Source organism: Anguilla anguilla, chromosome 6, assembly GCF_013347855.1.
Source record: "Anguilla anguilla isolate fAngAng1 chromosome 6, fAngAng1.pri, whole genome shotgun sequence".
Taxonomy (NCBI): Eukaryota; Metazoa; Chordata; class Actinopteri; order Anguilliformes; family Anguillidae; genus Anguilla; species Anguilla anguilla.
The window spans coordinates 21015210-21041267 of NC_049206.1; the positions used below are offsets into that span (position 1 = coordinate 21015210).

The 26058-nt window shown below is 52.2% G+C and overlaps 1 protein-coding gene across 4 annotated transcripts in view; it reads left to right on the plus strand.

Moving 5' to 3' along the window:
• Positions 1-5026: 5026 nt before the first annotated feature.
• The window catches only part of skila (SKI-like proto-oncogene a), a 28275-nt gene continuing 7243 nt past the window's right edge, over positions 5027-26058 (plus strand). The window contains exons 1-4 of one of the 4 annotated variants that reach the window (XM_035423361.1): positions 5027-5311; positions 7803-9093; positions 24977-25069; positions 25676-25761. In XM_035423361.1, the coding sequence (XP_035279252.1) occupies positions 7849-9093; positions 24977-25069; positions 25676-25761 (1424 nt within the window). In that variant the 5' untranslated portion in view covers positions 5027-5311; positions 7803-7848. Of the gene's footprint in view, positions 5312-5904; positions 6553-6586; positions 6763-7802; positions 9094-24976; positions 25070-25675; positions 25762-26058 lie in introns of those variants that run through there. The other 3 variants (XM_035423357.1, XM_035423359.1, XM_035423360.1) reach the window with 3 other exon arrangements.

Here is a 26058-nt window from a genome sequence, read left to right on the forward strand (position 1 = left end):
TCTACAAGCTTATTGTGATTTAGTGCTGTTCATGAAAAAATACATATTTGATTATATGAATTGCTGGTAATGGTCTAAAATGGTCTCAGTAGGATTGAACTAGAAGCTTTGTTCAGGTTAGTATTGTTCTTTATCTGAGGTAGTTGAAGCTGCATTTGCTGTATAATTTTACCTTTTTCGTGTAAGGACAGGGTAGATTCTTTGCACTTTAAGCCAGTGTGATAAACCTGGATCCATGTGCTGTACCACAGTGCTTCCTGAACGTTCACTGAGTCATGTGACCACAGGCATTTCCCCCACCAACCACACACTCAACCAGAGTTGAAAGGTCATTCTCTCTCTGCGCCCTCCCCCTTGCCCACAGTACAGAAAGAGCCAAAGGGGATTCCAGAGACAGGAAGGTTGGGTACAGGAAACTGCTGCAAAATCATGGTTTTTAAGTGTACAAAAAAAAAAGTACCCAAATGTATGCCCAGATGTGACTTGATGGAGAAAATGTGCACTGCTTTTGGGACATAAGTGTGGTAATTGTTCAATTAAAACCAAGCTTTCAGCTTATCAAAATCATTAAAAACCTGGCAGTGAAGGGATGTGGAGAATATAGATTGGTAGTGTCCGGTCTTCACTGTTATGTCAATTTTTGACATGACGGATCATTAACGAGAGGCTTGTTTCATGATCTTACATTTATCAGAACTGATCTTTTCAAGTGCGGCTCGGTGCTTCTTTGAACATCTTTGATAGTTCAACTGAAAGTGACATACGAGTCGGCTAATGCTCAAGTGAAAAAGAAATCCAAAATAAAAGTCAAAATTAATTGCAATCTTGACAATAATACATTTCAAAGACCATGTACAGTCACTTCTTGCATTTAAAGTGTTCCGTAAACCACGCAGATAAAGATGTATGCTTGATTGTCCCAATTTAAAAATGGGGAAAACATTTCTTGTGAAGTATGTCATTTGTACATGGGAGCGCTGGAGATCTGATGCAATATGTCTGTTCTGGCACTGCAAGTTAGCTTCTGGTGGGCAACCCGCTAAATAGACACAGCTACTGTTCGCAATTAAAAGACCAATCCTAAATGCTCCTGTGGCAGTCCGTTTTAGAACTTTGTTGTCTTGAGAATAAAAAAAGCAAGATCTCAACTGAAAAGCTTGCCGTAATATTGTAGCATTCGTTTTCTTTGACTCATTATTGCATAACTGTTGGAGAATGCTGATTTTGCATGCACAGGGTCATCAAAGAAGATAATATGTATTTAAGGTGAGTAAAACAACGTATTTTAGATGGACTACAACAAAACTATTCAGCTAATGCGATTTCTCTATAATTGTTGTGAAAAATGTTGAAAACGCATCCACTGCTGTTTCAATGAGCTATGATTTCCCGTGGGTAGAATATAAGGTGCATGTGAGTTCAGCAGACTGGTGTGTGTAACCCCTCTGAATCCCAGGGAACTTTCTGGAAAATGCATTTATATGACATTGGGAAGGACATCAGTTGAGCGTGAGGGACCTTATAGGTGTGCAATGTCCTTGTCTCCCCATGGCTGTGTGATGCCATTGGGTTAAACACGGATCTGACATTGCCGGGGTTCTCTTGCAGCACTGGGACTCTGGGATTCTCAGGGAGGAAGGGAAAAAAAACCATAACCTTGAAGGTCACTTTTGATTAATGATCTAAATGGTGGTGGATCTCACAAACAATCTTGCTCTTTGCTTGCTGGATTTTTATTCCCTGGGGACATTAATTAAGCAACTAACAGCCTATTCTGCAACAGACTGATCCCTTTGTAGAAAATACGCTGCAGGACCAGGTGCTGATCCATTTTTGGATTTGCATGCCAAATGAATTACTCCTATCCCCATTACAGAAGGAACTGGCAGCAAGGACCTCAGCTATCTTGCCCGCTAGTGTAAATCTCTCATTCACTGTGCCTTTAAATTATACATTGTCCTGGTATAATCAACGGCGTGTTCATTGAGTAGACTGAAATGTTTTCTTGGATTTTAATCGGAATCTTAAATATAAATTTTTTTCCCCAAGAAAAATCTAGATTTGCTAAAATAATGATACTAATTATTAAAGCAATAGGGTTGAAATTCATTCATAACCTATATTTTCTGTTCTTTAAGGCTGCGCCATGTCATGTTTGTAATGCTGAGATGAGAAAGTTGATGCCACACATGCTTTATGAACCACACCAACAATGCACTGGCACGCGAAAAAAACCATGGAAGCGCCGAGGGGTGGGGACTTGCTTGTTCAGACAGCCGACATCCTGTGTTGTGCCGCGTCAGAATTGATGGCCCGCGGCGGGCTCCGTGGCGCACGGGCTCACGAGCTAATGCCTCGGTCCTGAGGGCGGCTTCCTCCGTGTTCCGTGTTGTGAGGGCCACAAATTTATCTCATTGTCCTGTAATGTATTTATCTTAAGCTCCGACCGAGGTCTGCTCTCCTGGGTGTGCTTAAAGCCGCGTCCCGGAGACACTAATGGAAGCGGGATGCAGACAAAGAGAGCATCCCACCAGCTTTCGGATCGATACGGGAAAAGATCACTTTGCTCCCAGCTGTTTCCCAGACTCTTGGTGCAGTTTTATGTTTTACTATTAATGAACGATGGATTGGAGCAATAATAGTTCACGTGAACGATTAATTTACCTTACACAACACCAGGAGTAATTTGATAACAGGAATCTATGATCTCAGGACTTGACTGGCCAGGGAAATGTGTTCAGTTCTGCCCGCACCTTATGGCATTGTGTGTATAATGAAGATAACAATACCATGGTGATTGTAAGGCTCCAGTACATCATTGGCTGGTCAGATACATTTAAATTAAAAAACGGCTCATTCTTCTTGATGTGCTCTTGGTTTCTTATGCCAGGAAAGTACTTAGGTGAGGAAAGCTTGGAAACATCAAGGAGGGTCAAGGAGGGATAAGACACCAGGAAAGAAACAATGTACCTCTAAACATCCAGTCATGTTTTGTTTTTTGTCTGTGTTTTCCCAAGTGGCTCCTTATCTTCTTAACAATGGAATCATTGCTGGGAGCCAGTGGCTCCAGTTCCACGTTTTCCTGTTCTCCTCAAGTGTAGAGAACCAGGATTGTTGGTGTTAATTGGTTTCTTTTCAGACAATGAGTTTCACTACCTAATCCCGACTCTTTTAAATGAAAGAAAACTTGTCAACAGTTCAAGTTGGATGACATGGGGGTCACAAAGCACACAGCGCCCTGTTTTCAGAAGGGGCTACATTTTGTGAGCAGCAGACATCAGCTCTACTCCCTGTGTTCCAGCTGAATGCCACCAGGCAGTGAATCACCACAGCTTGAAATGCTCTTGAGTTCCATCTAACCGTCCTTTGCGCAAAACTTTAAAATGTTCCTCAAGGCAAATTGGTTACTCGTGCAAACTTATGTCAGTTTTAATTCAACATTTAGCATAATTACATTTGTGATAATGGCTAAGCAATGACAAAAGAGATTTTGTTAAACTAGATATTTTTAGAACTTGGTTTTTGAAACATTTTGTTTTGCATTTCTAGGTTTGTCATCTGTTGCCTTCAAAGGAATATGCTGTGTTACTTAAAACATTTCTGAGCATTCATTGCTCTTTTGTGTGTTTTCCCAGGTGTTCCAAAAGCAAAATGTAATAATTTTACTTTTCAAGAATATTTTGTCCTTTTCCATATTTTAAAATATATAGTCAAAACTTTGAGATAAAAAATGTATCCCACTGGGCTACCCCCCCAATAATGTACTAAATTAAATCATCATAATCATAACACCAAAGATGTGAAAAGCAAACTTTTTGTGTGAATACATTATTTATCTCAAAGTTTTGCTTCCGTCTGCCACGCCGGTGGCCTGGGTTCGTTATCCTGGCCAATGCCCCAAAACCCAGCCACTGGGAATGCACAAGTCAGTGCATTCATAGTGCCGGTCCCAAGCCCGGATAAATGGGAAAGTTGCGACAGGAAGGGCATCCGGCGTAAAACATATGTCAAATCAAATATGCGGATCAGGATGATCCGCTGTGGCGACCCCGAACGGGAACAGCCGAAAGAAGAAATATAAAATTGAGTACATTATTACTATTCTGAATATTTGTCAGACAGATCCTTTTGCATATGATGTCTTTTAGACATGCACTAATGAGTTCAACAGCCACTGCAATGCAGCCTATACTGGGTGTTGGGTTAACAGTTCATTTTATTGACATAGGGAGCCTCAGCCAGAAGATTGTCATTTAAGAGGGCTTTGATATGAAACATGACAAAAGTTCTTTATAGTGAAAGATCTACACTCCTGATGTCTTGCCGCAAGATGAGCTGGTTGATATAGTACATGCATGATGTGTGAAAACCTGATCTTTATACGAGTTAAAATCTAAGTGGGATACGTACCTGGCACAGATGTGGAAGGAGCTAAAATGTAATCTTATTTACTTACAAAAAGCATATCTTAACTTACAGATATGTTCTCGCTTACAGAATGATACAAATGTAGAGTAAATGTTACCTCGATGTATTAGTCCTTTGACTCATTCAGAGGCTCACATGGAAACTATCTCTTCTGGCATCATTCTTTAATTTGTCAGCTGCTTCACTGTTGTTGGCACTTAACACACTCTTCCCACACACATGTATGAGTGCGCACTGCGCACACAGATTCGAGAACTTCTTTTTTCCTCTCAAAGAAACCTAAGCCCTACTTGGAAATACTAAAACTGGATTTCCTTTGTGGTTATATAAATGGAATCCCTAATCATACTTATGAAATGCTGAAAGACCACATACAAATGAATAAAAGGTTGAGATGTTTATTGTTCAAAACCAAACTGTAGCAAAAGTAAATGCTGCCAGGTCAAAGAAAATATAGAAGAAAAAAAATTAAGGCACATTATTCAACATGAGTCATGCAAAAAAAAAACTTTGTATTTGCTGGCCCCAGACTACAGTGTGTTAATGTGTTAATATGTGACCTATTTAAGTGAAGCAGAAGTCAGAAATACGGGGTCTGAAAGCAAGGCTCCCACCAAAACACTGTACAGACTGCTGGCGACACTGCTCTGCCGGCGAGTCCCTCCCCCACTCGTTGCAGATATACACAAACCCAGACTGCGAGACAGACGGACACCCCCGCGCAGTTTCCGTGACATGCCCAGGTCTGGCTGACGTAGCCTAGCCCATTCTGTTGTGGAGTGACGTTGCGCGTCTGTAGTGCTGTTTCTGGCTGGATCTTGTTGACGGTCAGGCAGAGAGCGAAGGGACACCGAGGGAGCGGAGGCAAAGCTTGTGCTTTGAGGCAAGTACCTTCATTTTTTGTATTTAAGCAATTAGTTGTGTAACAGTGTAACAATTTAGCTCGTCTTATCTGGCTTCTGTGTTGGTTTACACGAAATTAACCTGTAAATATTGCAACCGGTAATGTTATAGTCCACTTTGACGGTTTTAACGCGGGGATGTGAAGCTGGCTAGCTCGCGACTGCCTGGTCAGTTTTACAGCGAGATAGCTAATGTGAGATATTTAGCTTACTGATTTATGAAAAGCATTTCCATGAGAACCCCTTTTAAACTGGAATTGCATAGCTAACTGTTTTTCTTATTAGGAATCTATGCGTATTCTCCGGCTTTGGAAACGAAAAGTGCCATTACGAGTAGAACGCTAGGGTGAAAAAAAACTGGCGAAGGCATTCTAACGTTTGATGAATAGCAAGGTAACATTAGTTAGCTAACTTAGAACTAACTGGATATCACTAAACCGCTTGTGGTACCTACCTAGTGTATGTCCAAATAAAATAGTGTAAGTCCAAATAATTACTAACGTGTCGCGGTCATTTTAAAAGGAAGCCTACTCAATGCATAGCTAACGTTAACGTTACTGGAAAGGAAAATGCTCGGTGGTTCGCTATGTTGCACGCGAGCTAGTTGACTGGCATACTCAGTGAGATAACTTGTATTCTGGCTAGCTGTATCTATCTGTCTGCTTAGCTAATTCTGTGCGGTACAGCGTATGGGAGGCAGCTCTCAAGCAAGCGAGGTAGTTCCACGAAAGGCAGACAGCCAGGAAGCCAGCTTTGCGAGCTATCTGCAGTTAGAGAATGAGTGAATGTCATTACCGCAAACGACACGGCTCTCTACTCTAGTTAGCGAGCTAACAGAACCCATAGCCAGGCAGCAGTGGTGAGAGAGGTTATAGAGCGAGGTGGGGGTGTAAATGGTCGGGCTGGGCGAGTGAGAGTTGTGCGCGGTGTCCTTGCTCGTGAGGGAGGGGTGATAGTGTGAAAGAGAAGGGAAAGCGGACTGTCGACCAGAAATGACAAGGCGAACCAGATAGCTGGCGAGTTACGACATAGCTGGGTTTGCTTTGCCCCAATGTCGGCGTCGTCCGACCGCAACTATGCAGAAGAAAAGCGGATTAACGACAATAAACGACAAATTAATTAGGTGCAACGCACTGGCAAATTCATATGCACCGCGGGCAAGCCCACAGCCTCAAGAAGCAGCTTGCATTTTACGGACACGGTTCGCTGTACTGTTGCTTAGGTTAGTGTACATTTCGGTGCCATAAGGACGGTGTTTTACGACGGGAATTATATTGGCTCTTACCACGATTGGAGTCTATTCACCGGACACATCTGTTATAAATATAAATGGAGGTTAGGTCTTGTTGGTAGCGAGCAAGCGCGTTACATATATTCCAAACGGAATATAATGAAGTCCTTATTGGAATTTACATGGTCGGAGTCGTTTTGGGTAGGTAAACTGTGTAGGCGTGCAAATAATTACATTATATTGAACAATTTTATAACTGAGCTAAAATTATTTTATGATCATAATTGTGCCGGGATACAGTTTTGGTTGGCTGTCCATTGTACACTGTTCTTGTAAAATAGCCTAGCCCGTGATTCGAAATGATTGGATTTTCAGCTTTAGACACGTTGTGGGTCCAGCTGAATTTAATAGAATTTGACTAATTTGCGATCGGTTAATAGGTTTTAATGGCTTTCTGATAATAATGCGCCCTTGGAGAGCTGCTTGTGTTTCACTGTTCATGGTGCTGGTAATATACGTTTCCTCTGTCAAATTTGGTGTCACCCCGCGAATGTATGTCGGATTACAAGCTTTTAGTTGAATTAAAAGCTTTAGAATGAACCCAAAATCTTTTGGATGTGTTTTTCGTCTTTTACCAGGTGACCTCAGGTCAAATGAGTGCTGTTAAATTTTTGGGGTGTTTTCTCACCATTTTGCACTACACTGATTTAGTGGACAGGGTCAGATTGGGGTGAGCAGACTATCAGGAATGTGGACTAAGGGTAATGAAGGGATATTTTGGATGCATTTGAGCAAGTTGTTGGCCTTATGGCCAAATAGCTTCATTTCGAAGCGGCGGTGTTGGTAAATTCTGTACTATATTGAGCTTATTGGTGTGAATTTGCTAGACAGAACAGACCCTTCCAGGTGTGTGAATCATCTAAGTCCTGTGATGAATTGTCTTTCTCGCCTCATCAGTGGCCGTTCTCTTACTTACAGCCACAGTCACTTTTTTTAAGCGAAAGCCTCTCCCCATATCCATATAAATTATTTATTTAACGGATGTGACTACCTATTTTGGTCTTCAGGAGATGTTTAAAATTTTATATCTTATTGAGAGCACAGAGCGTCCTGTCCGCTTAACCACACGGGAAATGTAATGTTAAATACCGGCGGTTTGAGTTTGGAAGGAAGGGAAGCTTTTACCTGTACTCGAGTTATTTTCTCACTATCTTTTCCAAATCTTTTTCCCACATCCGCAGAAAAAGAAATTGAAAACAAATTCCATCTCAGCCACATCATGCACGTATGTGGACACATGAAGATTTGCCAAAAAAGCTAAAGATAAGAAGAGAGAGGCTCAGTTTTTCAGGAAGAAGCAGTCGCGCGAGGGAAGAGAAGGCCGTGGATTGGAGTACGGCGATGGCGGGAACTCAGGCGAGCCTGAAAGCCCCTTTCAAGGACCTGAGCTCGTTCAAGGGCAGCATGAAGAGGCTGTGGCGGGAGAGGGTGGAGGACGCGCCCATCAAAAAGCGGGTGATGGCGGAGATGAAGCTGAAGCGCAGGGGCCAGGACGGGCCGCCCCGAACGCCGAAGGTCAAGCGGGAGAACCCGGAGGAGCGCGCCTGCGAAATGGAGGAGGGGGGCGGGAGGCGGGAGCACCTGGCGGCCGGGTGCGGGGCCAAGGCCCTGGACCTGAGCCCGGGGCTGAAGCGCACGCTGGCCCAGTTCACCCTCAGCAGCCAGAGCTCGCTGGGCGGGCCCGCTGCCTTCTCGGCGCGCGGCGGGGGCCAGGACGGGGCCTCGCCCGCCGTCCTGGTGCCCCTCCCCTCCCCGCCCGTCCTGGGCGGGGGCCCCCTCCTGGTGCCCTGCGACAGCTCCACGGAGCTCACGCACTCGCTCCTGGAGGGGGAGTCCATCTCCTGCTTCATGGTGGGCGGGGAGAAGAGGCTGTGCCTGCCGCAGGTGCTCAACTCGGTGCTGCGCGAGTTCTCGCTGCAGCAGATCAACGCCGTGTGCGACGAGCTGTACGTCTACTGCTCCCGCTGCGACGCCGAGCAGCTGAGCATCCTCAAGGTGCTGGGCATCCTGCCCTTCAACGCGCCCTCCTGCGGCCTCATCACGCTCACCGACGCCCAGCGCCTCTGCAACGCCCTGCTCCACCCCGGCGCCGCCCTGCCGCGCGACCCCAGCGGCAAGCACCCCGCGCACGGGCCGCTGAAGGAGGGCGGCGAGGCCGGCTTCCAGGTGGAGCACCAGTGCCTGGGCAAGTGCCAGGGCCTGTTCGTGCCCCGCTTCTACGGGCGGCCCGACGCGCCCTGCATCCAGTGCGCCGAGTGCCAGCTGCTCTTCGCCCCGCAGAAGTTCGTCATGCACTCGCACCGCTCGCCCGACAAGCGCACCTGCCACTGGGGCTTCGACTCGGCCAAGTGGCCCTGCTACCTGCAGCTGGGCAGGAAGCACCTGGGCTCGCCGGAGGAGGCCGAGCTCAAGCAGCTGCTGGACCAGATGAAGGAGAAGTTCAGCTACCAGCCCAAGAGGACGCCGGACAAAGTAAGTGTGGCCAAAGGCAGCGTCGCCGTCTCTCTCCCGCCTGCTGTCTAAATCGGAGCGCGCGCCCTTTTCACGTTGCTTCGGCGGCTGTTTGTTCGGCAAAATGTGGTGGTTTTAAGATAAGAACCCCCACCCACCCCTTCAGACTCGGCTGTAGGGCTCTGCTGTTGGTCGGAGAAAGCTTCCGTGGGCCTGGGCTTGAATGCCAGCCCACTGTGAGGGGGGTTTTTTTTTGCTTCACAGTTGGATGTTTTCTTAAACCAGAGCTGACCCAGATAGAGTGTGAAGAAGGGCTGGAGTCGGCCAGGTGACGTGGCCTCTTGTTGAGTCTGGAGGAGGCTTCCAGCTGGTCTGGCGGGAGAGGGGGGAGGGGAAGGCGGGGGGAGAGGGCCAACTGTCTCGCAGATCGCCACGGGTCGGTCAAATGTCACCCGACAGAAGCCTCAGACCGACGTCTGTCGCGCTCGGGTTTCACACTGGCGGTTCACACGCAGGGGGACCATTTGGCTTTTTTTATGTGGCGTCGCGTTTGCCGGGCTGATTGTTCAGCTCCTGTGCCGCAGGGACGGTATTGTAATGCAGAACGAGGGGGCATAAATGGAAATTAGCAAAAGGTAAATTCCGCACATGTTAAAAAAAAAAAAAGTATTTTTTCACACCGAGAGTAGTCACTGCCTGGAATAGCCTGCCAGGTCATGTACTAGAGGCAGAAACTCTGGGGATTTTCAAGACTAGGCTTAATACGGTACTAGGTACTGTCTAGTTGTAGGTAAACTAAGCACTAGGTGCTCTTTAGTGGTAGGAAAATTGCTAACGTTTTTTGGGCTGAATGGCCTGCTCTTGTTTTGTTTTGTTTTATTTTATTTTATTTTATTTTATTTTATTTTATTTTATTTTATTTTATTTTATTTTATTTTATTTTATTTTATTTTATTTTATTTTATTTTATTTTATGTTATGCTATGTTATGTTATGTTATGTTATGTTATGTTATGTTATGCTGTTATGTTGCATTATGAGCACTTTCACGTCGGGGCTCACGGGTTAAATCAGGAGGTGAGTGATGCTGCTGAAGAATTTTCGGTTGAAATACCTTGCTGTGGGCGGGGGCCTCGGTGGAAAATTCCGGTCCATTCATTTCTACAGTCGAGCGTAGCTGTTAATGAGAGAGAAACTTATTTACAGAATCCTCGCGCTCATTCCCGTAGCCAGAGAGTTAGCACTCTACCCCACGCATCAGCTGGTCCGTTTGGCCGTTTCTTTGAGGCAAGCGAGATGCAGCCGTTGTCAGGTTCAAACAGATTAACTTTATGGATTGGTGCAAGTGAATTTGTTGTTGTTTTACAGTTATGGTCACACACTACATAGCCTAGCAGTGTATCTTGGAAAGTGGGTTAAAGTGTTAAATGTGTTAGCTATAGCTACTCCTCAGTTTGCTGATATACTGTAGACTGGCTTACTTTTTAGTGTGTTTTTTCCCCTCCTCCATTAAATTACATTAATTGGTGGGAAATGATTCCTCCTTAGATATAATAGAGCAGTTCTACTGGTAAATGAAACATAGCCTATAGAAAATTAAAGATAAAGTTACCAGTGGTTTCTAAGACCCCTGAAAATGGGTTTTCCAAGATCCTGAAGCACAGAGAGAGAAAATAAAACTATGGCCAATGAAAGTGATGGAAATTTGTGTGTACTTTTCATGATTTGCAGTTTAACACTGCTGAAAAGAGCTTTTTTAAAGATTGGAATTAATCAAAATAAATTATATTTTGAATAATTTTACTTTTTTTTTTTTTTTACTGCTGTGTCATCTAGTATTTGATAGCTTCCTGGGATTACTCATTCAGGTAAAGAAGTAGTGCTTTTTTATTTCAAGGAAATAGTATGGCATTGTTATTGAGCATTACAGTAATATGGAAACACATTTACAGGAATTCAGAAAGGCGCCGCGTGTTCCCCTAGAATCTCTGTCGAAATACTCGTGGCATCACAGCTACTCTGGTTTCTAGTGTTTCTGTGCAGCCTCAAATGAAACTAACGTTCGTCATGGTGCGATTAGGTTAGGTCCTCTTGTGGCTCTTGCCTCTCCCCTCCCCCCCCCTCCTCCCCCCTCCCCCTCCCCTCCCCTCGAGAAATCTGAAGTCACCAGGAACCCGAAGGAGCGGCAGCCCCAGCGAAGGAAACCGAGCGACAGTAAAACTTTACCGTGGGCTGACTCACGTCTCATGACCTCACTCGTCCACTGTGCCCTGAATCTTTTTTTTTTTTTTTCTTCTTCTTCTTCTAAAGAAGCGTTTGGTTGCGTAGCCACTATCATCAGCTAACCCAACCTGGCCATTTTCTCCCCGGCGACCGTCTGCCCGTTGTCAACGGCGCGGCGGTTGCGAGGCGACGGTTGAGAGAGGGGAGTGTGTGCGCGCGGCGCGCGGGAGTCGGCGGGAGTATTTATAGCGAGCGCAGGTGCGCGGCGTAATCCGGAGCGCACGGCCCTGTCTGGGCGGAGGGAGGGGGGGGGGGGGGGAGCCCTGTCTGCGCCGGAGTGGCGCACGTGCGCCGGAAATACCGTCTGCTGTCTCGTCTGGCACCCAGACCGCATTCCTGCTCCCCTCTGCTCTGTCGACGCACGCGTCTGAGAGAGACAGAGAGAGAGAGAGAGAGGGGGGGGGAGAAGATAAAGAAAGGGGGGAGAGAGAGAAAGAATGGGGATAGAGAGAGAAAGAGAAAGAAAGGGGGAGAGAGAGAAAGCGAAAGAATGGGGGCAGGGAGAGAGAAAGAGAAAGAAAGAGGGAGAGAGAGAGAGAGCGGGAGAGAAAAACGGTAATCAGACATGCAGTCACGTCTGGACCGCAGACTGACCTCACCTTTACTGTCAGACACGAACACACCTAGCAAATCCCCCACACGCACGCACACACACACACACACACACACACAGCCAGCATTCCCCCCCTTCCCACACACACACACACACACACACACGCACACACAGCCAGCATTCCCCCCCTTCCCACACACACACACACACACACACACGCACACACAGCCAGCATTCCCCCCCTTCCCACCACACACACATGCACACGCACATACACACACACACCCAGCGCCTCACCCCTACATACACGCACGCACACACACACACTCCCAGCGTCTCCCCCGCCCCACACAAACACACACACACACTTGCAGACACACAAATCCAGCACCACCCCCCCCCCCCTACACAAACACACACGCACACGCACACACACACACACAGTCTGAGTGCAGCACACTAACCTGTGAAGCAGGCGCGGTCTCGCTGCATAATGAGCAGTGACTGCGGGGCTGTGACATGTCCCTGTCTGGCGCCGTCTCGCACCTCAGCACGAGCCTTCTGCCCGCCTCATCATCGTCAGGGCTTCTCTCTTACCGCAGGGGGGTTTCTCCTCCCCCTCCGCCGCTGTCCCGTCTGCAGCCGGCTTTCCGCTCTGTAGCTTTGGGAGAGCGATGCCTTCAGCCTTAAGAACGTATTCAGAGTTGGCACCTCGCTTTAGGAGTTTCAGCTGTTTTGTTTGTTTATTGTAATTTCTTTCTCCGCACGGTTTCTGGCTTTGCTCAGACACACTTCACACACACACACACACACACGCAAAGGCACGCGTACACACACACACACAAACGCTCACATGCGTTTGTATTTCCAGTCCTCCCGGGGGCAGTTGATGTTTTGCGGGCCGGAAATGTGTTTCCACTTAAACGTTAAGAAGAAGCGGATGCATGAGTGTGCGCGGCAGGAATGCCCGGGGAGTGAGTCCTCCTCCCTGGCGCTTCGCGACGCTCGCGGTTTCGTGGTTTTTCTTCGGGGGGGGGGGGGGGTGGGTGATTTTCGTGTCGCAACGCGGGAAGCGAAGGAGACGCCGGCCTCAAAAGTCGACGCGCCGCTTCGTCGGGCAGGGAACAGGACGGCGAAGGACACCGCCGCCGGAGCGCAGAGAGTCGGGCCGGCCCAGCAGAACGGTGTCTGAAGCCGGGTTCCCTCGCTCCGCCGGTCCCGGGGCCCGGTAAACCGTGGCGGTTGTTTTAAAAACAGCGCCGCGGCGACTGACGAACCGTTAGCCCCTGTGACTCACCGTTTCCAGGGCGCGTAGGAGCCTGCGAGCCCACATAGGAAACGCTCGCCGCGGCCGTTCAGACAAAGCGCCGGCGCGCGCCGTGTGAGTACGCCGCTGGGGTTCCAGAGAGCCGCGCGCGGGGGGCCCGCACGCTGAACAGAGATCCTTCCGGACGGCCCCTTTATTCCCCCCCCCTCTCTTTCTTTCTTTTATTTTTTTTTGTTCGCACGTTCGTTTGTTTGTTTGTTCGTTTCTTTGTTCGTTTGTTTGTTTGTTTGTTTGTTTGCTTGTTGGTCGCAGCGGCGGGCGGGGCCCGGCCGACAAAAGGCCTCGGTCGACCATCTGCGGCGCGAGAGACGCCCTCGGGCGCGAGCCGTTAGCCGAGGCGGCGCGGAAAGGCAAGAGCTCGTTCCGCCGGTCGCTCGCCACGGCGACGTGGCCGGCGGGAACAAGTTCAGTTGACAGCCGGGGGGTCAGGGAGATTTGCGGGGCGGGGGCTTTGGGGGGGGGGGGGTTGTAGGGGGGGTTGCGCTTGTTTTCGCGGTCTGAACGGGCGGGGCGTCACCGAAACTGGAGGGACGTTGATGATGAAGCAGAGGGGCGCGGAGGCCTGGGCGGTTTCAGGGCGCGAGGGCGGGGCCGCCGCGCCATTAGTCAGACGTTAGGGCCGCGTGACGCTCCTGCGGTCGCAGGTCTGGCTCACACGCGGCTCCAGCTGTCTGAGAGAACACACTCCCCGTCTGTCTGCGAGTCACAGGCTGCGGTGGAGCCTGCAGACAGCTGCCTGACTTGCGTGCTCCTCTTTAGAGACTGGTGACTTCATTACCACAGACCGTATCTCTCTCTCTCTGTCTCTCTGTGTCTCTCTCTCTCTCTCTCTATCTCTGTCTCTCTCTCTCTCTCTCTCTCTCTCTGTCTCTGTCTCTGTCTTTCTCTCTTTCTATCTCTTTTGCTATCTCTCTTTCTTGCTCTGTCTCTGTGTATCAAATTTCTGAGCCCTTTATCGGCATGACAAATGTGGCCGCTTGCGTTGCCAAAGCAGAGGCTACTAAATGAAACTGTACAATATAGATTAAATTATAGATATATATTATAGATTGAACTGACTATCCTGCTAGATTATGGATTAGTTAGTTAAAAAAACAAACAAAAAAAAAACCCCATAACAAAAACGGCAGTGATGTAGGTGTTTGTGTGTGTCTGTATGTGTGTGTGTGTGAATGCGTGTCTGCGTGTAAGTTCATACATGTGTATGCTGTGTGTGTATATCTCTTTCTTTTGCTCTCTCTCTCCCTCTCGTACATGCGCTTCTTACCCAGCATCTCTCTCATGCATTTTGCTGCACACACGCTGCCACTGAAAGTTGTTTGCCAGCCGTAATGAGCCTCGGCACAGTGACTGTGGGGGAGGTTCCCAGGATACGCAGCGCGGGCCTGGCCTGGGAGCCCTTAGCCGCGGGAGCCCTTAGCCGCGGGAGCCCTTAGCCTGGGAGCCCTTAGCCACTGGGAGCCCTTAGCCTGGGTGCCCTTAGCCGCGGGAGCCTTTAGCCTGGGAGCCCTTAGCCTGGGAGCCTTTAGCCTGGGAGCCCTTAGCCTGGGAGCCCTTAGCCTGGGTGCCCTTAGCCACTGGGAGCCCTTAGCCTGGGAGCCCTTAGCCTGGGAGCCTTTAGCCACGGGAGCCCTTAGCCTGGGAGCCCTTAGCCTGGGAGCCCTTAGCCACTGGGAGCCTTTAGCCTGGGAGCCCTTAGCCTGGGAGCCCTTAGCCTGGGAGCCTTTAGCCGTGGGAGCCTTTAGCCTGGGAGCCCTTAGCCTGGGAGCCTTTAGCCACGGGAGCCCTTAGCCTGGGAGCCCTTAGCCTGGGAGCCTTTAGCCACGGGAGCCCTTAGCCGCGGGAGCCCTGCAGCCCTCCCGATGGAGCGGGCCTCCGGAGGCGGCCGCGGCGGGGCCTCCCTCACCTGGGCACCCGGCGCGCGTTTACCAGACCCCCGCCAGCGCGCGGCGGATCAGCGGCCCGACAGACCCATGGTTACACAAGCGGGGCCCGTTTGCGCGTTAGCGCCCAGGGGGAAGGGAAGCTCTCCGATTAGCCAGCGGCGCCAGTGCAGAAGCCCGGGCTCACCGCTGCGGGTCCAGGGTAGATTCAGGGCTGACTTGCGGTGGTGGATCTGTACGCATCTTCGGCCCGTCTCCCCCAAAACCGTAGATGGATACAGGCAGACAGACAGAAGGATTGCCAGACAGGCAGACTGGCGATTGTGCTGGCAGACAGAGGAACGACAGACAGACAGACAGACGGACAGACAGACAGACGGACAGACAGACAGACAGACAGACAGACGGACAGACGGACAGACGGACAGGCGGCTGCGGTATCTGAAATTCCCCCAGCGGCAGATTCAGGGCCGTGATGATGGAAGATCAGCTCGGGACAGCTGGACATGCTTTCACCACAAAGGACGGGATCCATGAACACCACACACACACGCGCATACATGCACACGCACACACACACACACACACACACACACACAGCACGCATGCAAACACCAAGCACAAACAAACACATGAGAACATGCGCGCATGCATGCGCACACACAGACACACAGTTGGCCAGGGTGCACTGTATCCACACGGGGCAAATTAACCTCCCACTTCCATCCAGTAATATACCCCGGTGCCATTCTTATACCCAAACTGCTTCTAAACTGCAATCAAAACAAAATGGCATTCACCACAACATCCCCATTTTAACCTTGGCGGTTACAGTGGGGCGCCTTTCTTACCGCCAAGGACTTAGCGGTGTGACATTGAGGAACGTGGCCATGCCAGTCCTTAAGAGTATATCGGTAAATTCCCAGTTTCTCATAGAGCCGGCTCAGGGTCCTATCCAGAGCAGTGCTGCAGTTTGGGGCAGTTTGAGGGCAGTTTGGGGCAGTTTGTGGCAGTTTTGGGGCAGTTTGGGACAGTTTGGGGGCAGTTTGGGGGCAGTTTGTGGCAGTTAGGGGCAGTTTGGGGCAGTTTGGGGTCGTTGCGGCGCTCTTGAGCCACTGGAGCAGAGCTTCAGGCTTTCGCTCGCTCTGTAAATGCCACAGTGGGCAGCGAGAGTCCCAGCGGAAGGGAAACCAGCGCACCACGGGAACCCAAAGCCACACGTAGGCCGCCAGCCGGTTCAACTTCCCAAAACGGCAGGGTTCGCCATCATTTCCCACCCACCCACAAGTTGCCGCGACAACCCCCCCCCCCCCATCGCCTTCGCGTTTAAGCCGCCTCTGTTGAGGCGGCCCCGGTTACTCAGCCCGGCTTAGCGGCCCGCCGGGGCAAGCGGGACACGAAGCCGCGGTAATGGAATCGTACCGCCAGCGGATTAAGAAGGGAAGCGCGACGCGCCAATTAGCTCGTTAGCCCAGGAGCGGGATCGCGGGGAACTGCGGTGTTAATTAGGCGAGGGTCGATAAAGAGCATCCCCGTTTCCCTGTCTGGGGTGCGGGTCCTCTGTGAAATTCAGCGAAAGTGAACGCGTGTCTTGGCATTTGATGAAAGGCCTCTGCCCGGCTTCCCTTGGCGGGGCAGAGAGGAACGTGCGGACAGACGCAGGAGCTCGGAGCCCGTTTCTTCCTCCCTGGGTCAGGGCGGCGTGCAGATTCAAAGCAGCCTTTGCTGGGCTGCCACTCCATGGAGTCTGAACACGTTTGAGCGACCTCCTGTAGGTGGAGCAAGGAAGGTGGCTTCACGTTGGAAATTGAACCCGGCTTGCGGTGTGCGTGTATAAATGTGAGGAAGAGTTTGTACCGCGTTAGGCGCTTGTGATTGGATGTAGACTCTTTGCGGACTGGGCCCTTGAGCGATTCAGTACAGAGGGAACTCGGCAGTGCTGGTGCAGCTCTCCAGGGCTCCTGTCCTCCACTGTCTGAGCACTGTAGCCTTCGACGGCAGGACTTTACACAGCACTGCTCTTTGCATGGGGCGCTAATGAGAGCTATCAGTCCTGGGAGACGGTGCTGCACCCTGCTCTCCACGTCTCTCTCTCGCTCTCTTTCTCTCGCTCTCTCGCTCTTGCTTTCACTCGCTCTTTCTCTCACCCCCTGGCTCTCTCGCTCTCGTTCTCTCTCGCTCTCCTCGCCCTCTCTTTCTCTCTCTTTTTTTTTTTTTTGAAGTGAGCCAAACGGTTCCGTTTTCTCAAGTCCCGCATGTGTCTCCTCTGAAGCTTTTCATCAGTCCCCACGGGACACGGGGTTATCTTCCACCATCGTTTCGTGACGAATACGAAGAAACGCTCCTTTGAGCCGGGCCGCCCTTTCACCTTTCACTCATGACGCGCCCGCCTGCCTACGTTGGTCGTACGTCCTACTGGAGTGACGCTATCCTTGCGCGGGTTAAAGCCCGCTGCGGTTCACGAACGCGCGCTGCCTTTCGCTCGCCACACCAACACAGTCGGATTTCCCGCAGACCGTTTGACGTTTGTCGTTTTTTTTTTTCCGCGAGCGATCTGAAATCGGCGCTCTCCTGGCGCGACCTCGGCCTTTCGGGGTTTCGACGGCGCACTTTCGAGTACACGCCCACGCCGTCGCCCACGGGAAGGATGTTTGCATAGCTGTCTCTCTCTTTCACTCTCTCTGTCTCTCTCTGTCTGCTTTTAACCCTTAAAGGTGTGACATCACTAATATGCGATTAGAATTTTCTTAACTGATCATTCTAATGGTGATGTAAACCTACTCTTCAAAGAGTTAAATGATGTCACGCTTAGCGGTTTTTTTATTAAGCGATTCGCTCGTCGCGTTGACCTTTGGTGCGTGCCGACAGCGGCGGTTATTCCGAGGGTCAGAGTTAGCGTTAGCGGTTAGCGTGCCGCTTAGCGGTTCCGCACCGACGCCCTCCCGTTACGGCAGCCGCGTACCAGCCGGCCGGAGACTCGTCTCTCATGACGGGCGCTGCGGCGGGCCTCTCTGCAGGGCCGGCGGGCGCTCCTCAGGGCCAGAGAGGCGGCGATGTGGCTACCTGAGCTGTTGCCTAGCAACGGCCGATAGATGGGCAACATCTGAAGGGGAGTTTCTGAGAGAGAATGCGAGTCCACGTCCTGGGGACTGGTCAGGGGGCCAGCTGGCCTGCTGGGAGGAGGGATGAAAAGGCGGGGCCTACGGGCAGAGTCAACCTGTCACAGTGGGGGGGAGGGGGCAGTAAACCCCTCCCTACCACGCAGAGGGAACACCTGTGTCACCGAGGTAGAGGGAGCATGGGAGAGTTTAAATGGGAGAGAGAGAATGATAGAGGGAGATGAAGCAGGGGAAGGAGACAGACGGAGGAAAGGTGACCTCCCTGAGAGGTCATGTGACGTGACGCACTCCGCTCTGTCCACACGGGTCCCCAGTCACGTGATTCAGAGAAGTGAGCTGAGACAGCTGGGTAATTAACGCGGTTAGCCAAGCGCTCCTGGCCCGCAGCTACAGCAGCAGAGCGCACCGCTTCACCTACATTCTTCTGTCTGGGGACGGGGCGGGGCGGGGCGGGGCGGTGGAGAGGCAGAGCAGACTTTGACCACGGAAGGCCACGACGCTCCACGATTTTGAAAAATGTAACCGTGGGGGAGCGGTCGTCCTGGGCACGCTCACACCCGAGCACAGTCTGGGCTTTATACCGAGAAGGTATTTACTGAGCCACGGACGGACACACACAGGACGAGCAGACAGACAGACAGACAGACAGACAGACAGATGGGCGGACAGAAATAGCAGCCAGTGGCTGCACGTAACCCGACACCGCCGGGGGGCGTGGCCTGTGCTCTGAGCCGGGTGCCAGACAGACTCCAGACTCCGCCCCCCCCCCCCCGGCTGTGGAGCGGTGTTCGGTGGGGTTTGGCAGAGGGTTCGGGGGCGCGGGAGAGGGATTCAGTGGAAGGGCCAGGTGGACTCGAGCAGCGAGCTCAGCTGTGTTCCCTCCTCGCTCAGACGTACTCTCGTCACGCTCTCTCTCCCCGAAGGAACAGTCGTGACGTGCGTCAGCCTCGCACGCGTGCCCAGTCTGTTTCCTCTTGACTCTCCCGACGCAGACGCGGGCGCTTCCGTATATGTCGCTGCGAGCTGAGAGCTGAGAGTGAGAGCGAGGGCGAGGGAGGGACGGGGAGGGAGAGAGAGGGCGATAGGAGACCTGGACCGTCGCCACAGCTTTTCCACCGAACGGCGTCTGACTCTGTCCCTGAAGCACGCGGCGGGGCCCAGACGGCCGTCTGGCTGCCAGGCAGCGCTCTCTCTCTCTGGCAGCTCGCGTCTGCTGCCCAGACTACGTGCGTCTAGACGGAATGTTCATGTGCCCCGGAAAACAAAAATGTGCCCGAGGCGAATGGCCAAATTTGGGCAGGTGTGTGTGTGTGTGTGTTTGTTTCGGTTTCTGGTTTGGCTGTCTGTGTCTGTATTGGTGTGTGTGTGTGTGTGTTTGTATTTCAGTTTGTGTTTTGTGTGTCTGTGTTATACTTGGTCTGAGTGTGTGTATGTGTCTGTGTGTGTGTGTATTTCACTTTGCGTTTCGCGTGTCTGTAACACTTGGTGTTTGTGTGTCTGTGTGTGTGTGTGTTTCAGCTCGTTTTGTGTTTCTGTGTCATACTTAGTGTGTGTGTGTGTGTGTGTGTGTGTTGATTTGCTGCGTGCTTTGGTACACAGTGTGCGTATCTGGGTTGTTGTGTTTGTGTGCGGAGCTGCAGCTGCGTGTGTGTGCGTGTGCGTGTGTGCGTGTGCGTGTGTGCGTCTCGCGGTGCGTGTCCGTGTGTGTTCCGGTGTGTTCCGGTGCGTGTTGGTGTGACGCCGGCGAGCGGAGAATAGCCTGCCAGTCTGTGCCCGATGGATAAATAGCTTAGAGGATTAGCGGCTCTCCACAAAAGGTCCTCCGCGGCGGACCACCCCGTGTAGCAGCATGCGCTGTTCCTAGATTACCATAGTGCCGGCAAATTAAAAAAGCAAATGAACTCAATTCATGGAAAAGCGCATTTAAAAAGCGTGAAGGCTTGGCCTCTCTCACCCCGCCCCTCCCCCCCTTCCCTCCCAGCGCCCCGTCTCTGATACACTAGAAGCCTGAAGTGGAACAGGATGTGGTAAAGAACAGACAGGGCGTGACCAGCTCTCTCATTCTGTCTCTCTCTCTCTCTCGCTTTCTCGCACTTTCTCTCTCAGTCTGTGTCCTCTCTCTCTCTGGCTCTGTCTCTTGCTCTTTCTTTCTGTCTCTGTCTCTCCCTCTCTCTCTCCCACTCTCTCACTGTATCTTTCTCTCTCCCCCTCTTTCTCTCTCTCCCCCTCTCTCCCTCTCTTTCTCCCTCCCTTACTCTCTCCCTCTCTTTCTCTTTCTCTTTCGCTCTCTCTCTCTCTCCCCTGCTCTCTCTCCCTCCCTCCCTCCCTCTCTTTCTCTCTCACTCTCGCTCTCACTCACTCTCGCTCTCTCTCTCTCTCTCTCTCTCTCTATAGAAGGGAGTGAGAAATGGGCCTAAAAAGGCTGTTTACTTGGCAGGCACTCTGTCCTTCCCTGGCCCCACACAGATTGTGCCCCTCTGGTGTGTCGGCTGAATGGCGGCGGGATGAAAAGGGGGCACAGTGAGGCTTTGTGTGCCCCCTCCCCCCCCACCCCCCCCGCCCCGAACGCCGGAGGAAGGGGAGCGGCATTCCACACACGCTCGGGGCAGGGGAGGCCGCCCCGCCGAGGAGCCGGGCACACAGCACAGGGGAGGGCTTACACCTCCCGCTCCCAACAGCACCTCCATTTAGAGACACACACACACACACACACACACACACACGCGGCCCCACAGCGGTCCCCCTCAGGAATGAGGCCTAGGCACCAGCGCTGCACTCAGTGTTAAACCCACTGCTTCTAACAGCAGGGCTTCATCTAGTAACCGTGTGGCAGTGTGGCAGTGTGTGAGTGTGTGTGTGAGTGTGTGAGTGAGTGAGTGAGTGAGTGAGTGAGTGAGTGAGTGAGTGAGTGAGTGAGTGAGTGAGTGAGTGAGTGTGTGAGTGTGTGAGTGAGTGAGTGAGTGAGTGAGTGTAAGTGTGTGAGTGAGTGAGTGAGTGAGTGTGTGAGTGTGTGAGTGTGTGAGTGAGTGAGTGAGTGAGTGAGTGAGTGAGTGAGTGAGTGAGTGAGTGAGTGTGTGTGTGTGTGTGAGTGAGTGAGTGTGATTGTGAGTGAGTGAGTGTGTGAGTGAGTGTGAGCGTAAGTGTGAGTGTGTGAGAGTGTACGTGTGCATGTGTGTGTGTGTGTGTGTGTTTGTGTGTGTGTGTGTGCGTGTGTGTGTGTGTGTGTGCAGTGGGGCTGGGGCTCATATTAACAGCACTGCTACAGCAGACTGCTGGTGGGTTAAGAGCGTTGTTGGGTGGAGGCTGGGAGTTCAGCTGCAGCCAAGGCTGAGCCGGCGCCTGGAATGCTAATCCACTCTGTCATAAGGTTGGGCTTTGGAGAAGTGTGTGTGCGTTTCTGTGTGCTTCTGTGCGTGTGCGTGTGTGCGCGTGTGTGCGTGAGTTTGTGTGCGCTTGTGTGTGTGCGCATGTCTGTGTGCTTCTGTATCTGTGTGTGTGTGCGTGTACATGCGTTGTTGTGCGTGTACACGCGTTGATGTGCGTGTACATGCGTTGTTGTGCGTGTACATGCGTCGTTGTGCGTGTACGTGCGTTGTTGTGCGTGTACGTGCGTTGTTGTGCGTGTACATGCGTTGTTGTGCGTGTACGTGCGTTGTTGTGCGTGTACGTGCGTTGTTGTGCGTGTACACACGTTGTTGTGCGTGTACATGCGTGTCGCCCGCTCCGGCGGAGAGCCGTGCCTGTGAAAGGCGCTTGTATAATTGATGCGGTGGGGGCTGGGTCTCGGGGCCGCTGGCGTGGGCTGCCCAGCGAAGCCTGCCTTTAACCCCGCGCGCTCCGGGGGAAGGCGCGCGTGCGACGCCTGACGTCCCCGCGTGTAAGAGCGGGCGGCGGCCGTAGCGGCGGTCTCATTAAAAGGAGATTAGGGCGGAGGGACGGGGCCGCCGAGCGGAGCTTATTTCCCAGTCGGTCGCCGCCTCGCCGTGAATTCCTCCACCGCCAGGAGAGAGACCGGGAGGGGGAGAGAGAGAGGGAGAGGGATGAGGGATCAGTTCACTTCCCCTGTAGATACTGTTTTACGCTCACGCTCACGCACACACACACACACACACACACACACACACACACACACACACACACACACACACACACACACACACACACACACACAGCGCACACACACACAGCGCACACACACACACGCACACACACACACACACACACACACACACACACACACGCACGCACACACACACACACACACACACACAGACATACATGGCACACACACGGCAAACAAATACATTCTCACAATCGCATGCACCTCCCCCACACACTCACACAACGCCCACACACATGCGCTCAACATGCAGGCCGATTATGACAATCCACACTTCCAACACCCTCACATTGGCATTAACACATACCTCCGCTGCCCCCCCCCCGCACGCACACACACACACACACACACAGGCACAGACACACGGCAGACTCCTTTAGTGGGTCGCCAAGCTGCCTCACCTTTTCGTACTTCCTGAAGGAGGTAGGCAAGCCCTGCAGTGGAGGTAGGGCTCCATTCAGACCCCCCACCCCCCATATCTTAACTAAGTAGAGTAGAGAAGGGGGGGTTGGGAACATCGCCCGTTGATTGGTTCTGTGCTGCTCTGTGCTGCTCTGTGCTGATCCGTGCTGATCTATGCTGCTCTTTGCTGCTGTCCTGCTGCAGCTGGCTTGTTGTTCGGTTGTGTCCTCTCTGTGCTGCAGTTGACTTCACATAATCGGAACCCCCTCCCCCTTCCTCCCCCCATCACTCTCTCTTTCACACGCAGACACATCTCTTAACACCCCTGCATCAAATGCAGCGAGAGCGAGAGGGAGAGGAAGCACTGAGTGCCTTCTATTTTAATTTCACCTCCCTCTCCCCGCTCGTCGTTGGCGTAAACTGTAAAAAAAAAAATTATTAAAGTATTAATGCCGGAAGGTCAGGGTGTGCCGGGGATTAGGAAAGGCGGTCACGTCCCCGCAGGGCTCCCCCCCGCGTGCCAAAGAGGTCTGCGCGCGTCGGCCGGGTCACGAGGAGCGCGGGGAAGGCGGCCAGGTGACGAAGGAGAGCCCACGCCGCCGGCGCTTCCTGTCTGACAGGGCGTCGGTCTCTCCGGGGAACCGGGAGAAAAAAAGCGTGTCTCCGCTTCCTGCAAAACCGGAGCGGGTCCCTGAGCAGTAACTGCGGACCGGGGGGCCAGGGGCAGTCCAGCGTTCCTCCGGGTTGATTCGCCTCAGGTTCCGGGGTCTCCGTGCGCGAGCGGGACAGGAAGTCCCTCAGTGTCGCACTAGCGGGTCCGCTCCAGCCCTGGAATCTTCTGGGTCCTTCTAGCACTTTGGCCACCTTCTACCACGTGGCTTTTTTTGGGGGGGGCGCTGCCTCGCGTTAGTTCGGCTCGGCGTTTCTGGGGCCCTCGCGGGCGTGCCGGGGGGTGGAGTCCGCGAGCAGGCGTAACCGTGGCAACTCCGCCGGCGTCTGCGAGGAAAACGCGGGTGATTTAACCTGTCGGGGGTGGAAGGTGGGACCGCACGCAGTAATATGGAGTAGGGCTGCACAGTGTGTGTTTTTTTTTATCGTCATGGCGATATGAATTGCAACAATGAACGCGTTGCTGAGGGCTGCGATGTCAGAGTTATGAACCTTGGTACAGGCCATGCCGGCCTCACTCTGCAATACAATCTTTTTTCTCTCCGCAGTGCCATCGGTAAAGCCTTTTTTACACTTTGTCGCACGACTCTTTCGATGAGTGTCTTGCAAAAAAAAAAATCATGTATCTTCTGAAGGAACACATCTCAATTTCACTTCTAGAATTTTATGCGGCAGACGCTGTCATATTAAGTCGCGCAGTGTGATTGGACAGCCAGAGGGAACACCGAAATTCACTGTTATTGATATCTTTTTCTGCTCCGCTTCCTTATTGTGGTTTTGACTGGTGTCGCTTAGCATGGAGGGGACAGAGGAAAGACCCTGGAATAGATAATAAAGTATTATTTGTACGATGTAGACACAGACCTGTTTAGTTACGATAAGTCATTGAACCAGTTGGCCGTCGTTTGGTTTGAGAATGGTGGACCACCTTCTTTTTTCCAGTCACTTCATTTATTTATTTATTTTTTTTTTTTTATACAAACAAAAGTTTTTAGAAATTTTTTAAAGATGAAACATTTCTTCCTCTTCTGCAGTCTCAGTTTCACCAGGCGCCGGTGCGTTTACAGAAATAAATAAGAAACGGTCATGTGTTTGGTGTCTCGTCGCCATGGAGATGACAGAACCCTCCCCGCAGAGCTTCTCCGCGGCGGTGTCACATTGCGTAGCGCGGTGGACGCAATGTTGTGCGCGCGCGTGCGTATGAAACGAAACGCTAGAGACCTAGTCGTTGTGAAGCTGGCGATCGCGATCTCGTGCGATGCGCTCTCCTCTTGCGCTGGTGGAGCGCGCTCCCCGGCCACTCCCCCCCCCCCCCCCGTCCCAGGCCAGGCCTTCACCCGTATTCTCACAGCCGGTTTGAGAACAATGCAGGTGGGGGTTGGGTGGATGCGCGCGGGTGCGTACGTGCGCGTGTGTCTGTGTGTGTGCGTGCGTGCGTGTCTGTGGGTGCGTGCGTGCGTGTCTGTGTGTGTGTGTCTGTGTGTGTGTGCGTGCGTGTGTGTGTGTCCCTGGCCGCTGTGGTGTAACCCGCTCCCTCCTCTCCCGCAGAAAGCCGGCTCTGAGGACGGCCAGGCGAGGACGGCGGCCCCCGACTTCTGCTCCTTCAGCAGCAAGCTGTCCGAGAGCGAGCCGGTCAGAAAGGTACTGCCCCCCCCCCCCCCCCCCCCCCCGCTTCACGCCCCAAACAAAGGTCACCAACCGGGTCACCGCCCTTCCCCTGACACTGCCCCCCCCCTCCCCCCCACTTCACACAGCCCTCCCCTCCCCCGACGCCCTCCACCCCCTCCTCCAACCCCCCCATCCCCCCCTCAGCTCAGCGACCCTCCCCTGTATCCACAGTTAATTATACTATTCCACCTGTCAAGCCACCCAGTCCCCAGCATGATGTATTGTGCAGGGCTGACCAATCCCGCTCCTGGAGATCCACCGTCCTGTAGGGTTTCATTTCAACCCTAATTTGGGACGCCCGGTTCTACTCATTAGCAGCTCAATGAGATGCCCAGCTGTTGAGTGAGGCGTGCTTTGTCTGGGGTTTGAGTGAAGACCTGCAGGACGGTGGCTCTCCGGGAGCAGGGTTGGGGCGGCCCTGACACAGTGGTTTGTGTGTGCCTGTGATGTTCGTGGCGGACCTCTTCCCTTGAAACGGTCTGTGACGCACGTTCCTGTGTGTGTCTGTAACGTTCCTGTGTGTCTGTAACGTTCGTGTGTGTGTCTGTAACATTCCTGTGTGTGTCTGCGCTTCCGCAGGCCAAGTCCCAGCCCGCCCTGGCTTTCAACGGCCTCTACCCCGACATCAAGCAGGAGCCCGCCCACACGGCCATCGTCCACCCCAGGTAACCACGCCCCCTCCCCCCCTTCCCAGCATGCACCAGCGCCTCAGACGCCGGCCCCGGGGGGGTAATCCCGGCCCGGATTACGGCTGGGATTTAGCGGGATTACAGTGACGGTGCAGTCCGGAGAGACGGGCGGCCTCTAGACCGCGGGGATTTACAGGATTGGGTCACACTGTCTGGCCCTGAAGCACACTCCCTTCAGCAAAGGGAGGGCTTTTAGACTTACTTCAGCTAATACTGTAGGCCATTCGGGATGGTGGAATGATCCATTAAGGAAGATGTTCACTCGGGGAAGGA